Source organism: Rattus norvegicus, chromosome X, assembly GCF_021556685.1.
Source record: "Rattus norvegicus strain SHRSP/BbbUtx chromosome X, alternate assembly SHRSP_T2T, whole genome shotgun sequence".
NCBI lineage: Eukaryota > Metazoa > Chordata > Mammalia > Rodentia > Muridae > Rattus > Rattus norvegicus.
This window is the reverse complement of record NC_141554.1, coordinates 159,682,791-159,686,224: the sequence shown is the minus strand read 5'-3', so window position 1 is coordinate 159,686,224 and position 3,434 is coordinate 159,682,791. Positions and strand designations below refer to the sequence as shown.

The 3,434-nt window shown below is 51.6% G+C and overlaps 1 protein-coding gene across 1 annotated transcript; it reads left to right on the top strand.

The window, feature by feature from the left end:
- The first annotated feature begins 436 nt into the window (after window positions 1-436).
- Pnma5 (PNMA family member 5) lies at window positions 437-2,361 on the top strand. Its single transcript, NM_001107579.1, has one exon. It carries the CDS (start codon window positions 437-439, stop codon window positions 1,745-1,747), a length of 1,311 nt encoding a protein of 436 aa, NP_001101049.1. The 3' UTR covers window positions 1,748-2,361.
- Window positions 2,362-3,434: the final 1,073 nt, after the last annotated feature.

Sequence of the window (3,434 nt, the reverse complement as noted above, 5' to 3'; positions counted from 1 at the left end):
AGAGTTTTCTATGTGCTGCCAGTCTTGGACCTAATAAGGAATGGGCTAAATCCAATACAGCACTACGTGGGTGGCAGAGTGTTCTCCTGTTCTGTCCTCCACTGGGTCTTTTCCAGTACTCTCAGGTATGCTCTTTGCCTCCTGACATTGGCATTTTCCCTCCAGGTACTTGCAGAATATGGAGTAGCGTCCCTGGACTTTCAAGGAGGTTGCTGCAACTGGAGGTCAGCAGGGTTCAGTGAGGTTCCGGAAACTTTCTGTGATTGCACAAGACTGAATGTCTGGGAGGAGGAAAGGTGATGGGAATCATTAAGTACCACCTTAACTTCATTTGCATTTCAGGTTGTGGAAACCAGGACATCACTGCCTTTCTGTATGGCATTGGTTTAGAATCTTTGAGTGCTAGTGTTAGGTCTGCCCATAGAGGGAGGGAACAATGGCTGTAGCTCTATTAGATGACTGGTGTAAGGGGATGGATCTGGACCCCAGGAAGGCTGTACTCATTGTGGGCATCCCCGTACAGTGCACTGAAGCTGAGATAAAGGATGCTCTGAAAGAAGGCTTACCTCCTTTGTGTGCACACAAGGTGATAGGCAGAATGTTCAGGAGGGAAGATGAAGCTAAGGCAGTCTTAATTGAACTGACTGAAGTTGTCGATTATACTATGATGCCTACTCATATACCAGCAGAGGGTGGGGCCTGGGAAGTGGTTGTCAAACCCCGTAGCCCAGATGATGAGTTTATCAATAAGTTGATCTACTTTCTGAGAGATGAAGGGCGGAGAATGGTAGATGTGGCCAAAGCCCTGGGGTTTAGCACTGTCCCTACAGGGAGAATGGAGCTAAAGAATTTAGACCAAGACAAACCAAAAGGCTTGAAGTCTCTGTGCAGTAATGGCACATGTTACCAAAAACTAAAAGTGTTTTCTGGCAGTCCCTTTCCCGGCCCAGGAGAAGAAAGCTTTGAGACCTGGTTAGAGGAGGTCACTGAGCTGATGCACTTATGGCAGGTGTCTGAGAGTGAGAAGAAGCAGCGCCTTGTGGAGAGTCTGCGTGGCTCTGCCCTGTCAATCATGCAGGCACTGTGGGCTAGCAATGACTCCCTAACTGTGGAGCAGTGTTTGAAAGCCCTAAAGCACATCTTTGGGAATAAAGAGGACTGTAAGGTCTTCCAGTTCAGGTTCCTTCAATCTTCTCAGAAACCTGCAGAGAAGATATCTGATTACTTGCTACGCTTAGAGCCCCTGCTGCAAAAAGCAGTACAGCAGAGCCCATTGTCAACACACAGTGCAGATTCAATTCGTCTCAAGCATATCTTATCTAGGGTCTCCATGACCACTGGCCTTCGGGGCAAACTATCTCTCTTAGATCAGCAAGGGTGCCCACCTACTTTTCTGGAATTAATGAAACTCACTCGAGATGAGGAAGAGTGGGAGACCACTATGGTAGGGAAGGAGCAGAATCAGGCAGAAAAGGAAAACAGGACACGTGAGACAGCAGATCAAGTTGTTACCCAGGAGGAGTACTTTAGGGAGATCAGCACCCAGACCATAGGAGAGGAGATCACATCAGTGAAACGGAGGCGACTGCTATGGAGACAGAGTACTGGAGAAGAGGAACATATGAGGGAATCAGGTTTCTGGGCTGAAAATGAATCAGATGAGGAGAAACCCTTTGTTACAATACAGGAATCGGGAAACGAGAGAGGGGCTTGGGCTATGAGCCACCCCAACCCCAAGGAAATATAGGCTCAGGACATGCAGGAATTCCTTCCTCTGGCAGGCAACAGAGATACTGTGACAAAATCATGGGGCAGCCCAGGCAAAGAGCAGGGGACATGGGTGTTGCAGAAGAGCAGCGGGGCCAGGGTAAAGCCCCCAACTTCTTACTACTTAGAAATGATTACAACAAGCAAGGGCAAGTTCCATGCAGCTCAGTGACAACCAAATGCCAGGCCCACAGGGAGTGTCAGAGACAGAACTGGGGAGCTAATATGATAAGCAGACTACAGGGTCATCCAGACTGTAGTTGGCATACTAGTGGGTCACAAGATGGTGACGCTGGGTGCTCTGAGCTAAGGATGCCCACCAGCACTGAAGCAGCACAGGGCATAAAGGAGCCCGCCACGGGGTTGTCTTGGGCAGAGGACACCAGTGCCTGGGAGCAAGTACAGCTAGGGAGGGAGGGAGTACCCAGGAGAGGAGGCCGCAGGATCCAGCCTGTCTTCAGGATCATCTACACTGCTCTAGGGGAGCCCCATGAGGGCAGCACCCTTGAGTCCTTCCGTGAGTGAACTCCCCCCACCCCCGTGAAACCCCCAATCTCCAGACCCACCAAAGGATGGGGGGATGGGGGCTAGGCAGTGCCAACGCAGGGCAGTTTCCCTCTTGGCACCTGACAGGACACCAGTGCCTGAGAAGAGCCCCAGGCTGGGGCACATGGCACCATAGGGTTAATGCCCTCAGCTGGCCTGAGAGCCTGGGAGTGTGCAGGGCAGATTTTGTGCGAACAAACAGGAGATGGAAGAACATCAGGAGGAGGACTCTGTGTGTGTCGGGGTTGGGCTTGGGGGGGGGGGGGCGTAGTTTGTTCTTCTCCCTTTTGTCCAGGGCTGCTGGAGAATTCCAGAGAGCAAGCAGGGAGAGCCAGTGAATTCAACTCTGCCAAGGCTGGCCCCAAACCCTGCCGAGCTGAGGGGTGGTCTGGCGGCATTACCAGAGCGCCATCCTCCATCTGCCATCCATACCAAACGCGTGGACGTTCCAGAAGAGGCCATCTCGAGGGTTCTGCCTACTGCCTGGCTCTCCCAATACGGACGCCCCTTCCCCTTCCCATTACTGTCCAGAGGCTGTACCCCCTGCTCTGGAACCCCGCCTTCTTACCTGCTAAGCTCATAGTGACCCAGTTGCCCAGTGAGTCCCTTCCCCCACTGTGTGCTTACCCACCATTGGCTGCTCCTGTACAAAGCCGTGAGTGAGGTGTGTGTGTTAAGGAGGGTAAGTGGATGCTATGCTCCCACCAGTTCCCTGTGCCTGGACTGTGTATTCTACACTGTTGTGGGTGATCTCTTGAGATAGCAGAAGGTCCGTGTGTGGGCAGGGCCTATATCTTCTAGTGACCACTCAAAGTTTCTGTTATGTTTTCAATGGTTTTAATACAAGCTTTGTTGAATAAATTTCAAGAATGTTCTGGCTATGTTCTACCTCTGCTGCGAGTGAGTTGGAGGGTAGTCGTGGTGACTGGATTGACACTGGCATGTATGCATGTCAGAGACCATGAGGGGCTATGGTGGTCTCCTGGGTGGGAAGGAACCAGGCTACTGGTAGCCATTGGGTTCAGGATATAATAGCCATCTGTCTTCCTAGGGCTCTTCGCAGGACAGGAATAAAGGGGCTATATGCTGAGGGGCGGATGCAGTATAGGATGCAGGCCCCA

Coding starts and splice junctions, on each gene's coding strand:
- Pnma5 (NM_001107579.1), top strand. CDS start 437: ATGGCTGTAGCTCTATTAGATGACTGGTGTAAGGGGATGGATCTGGAC.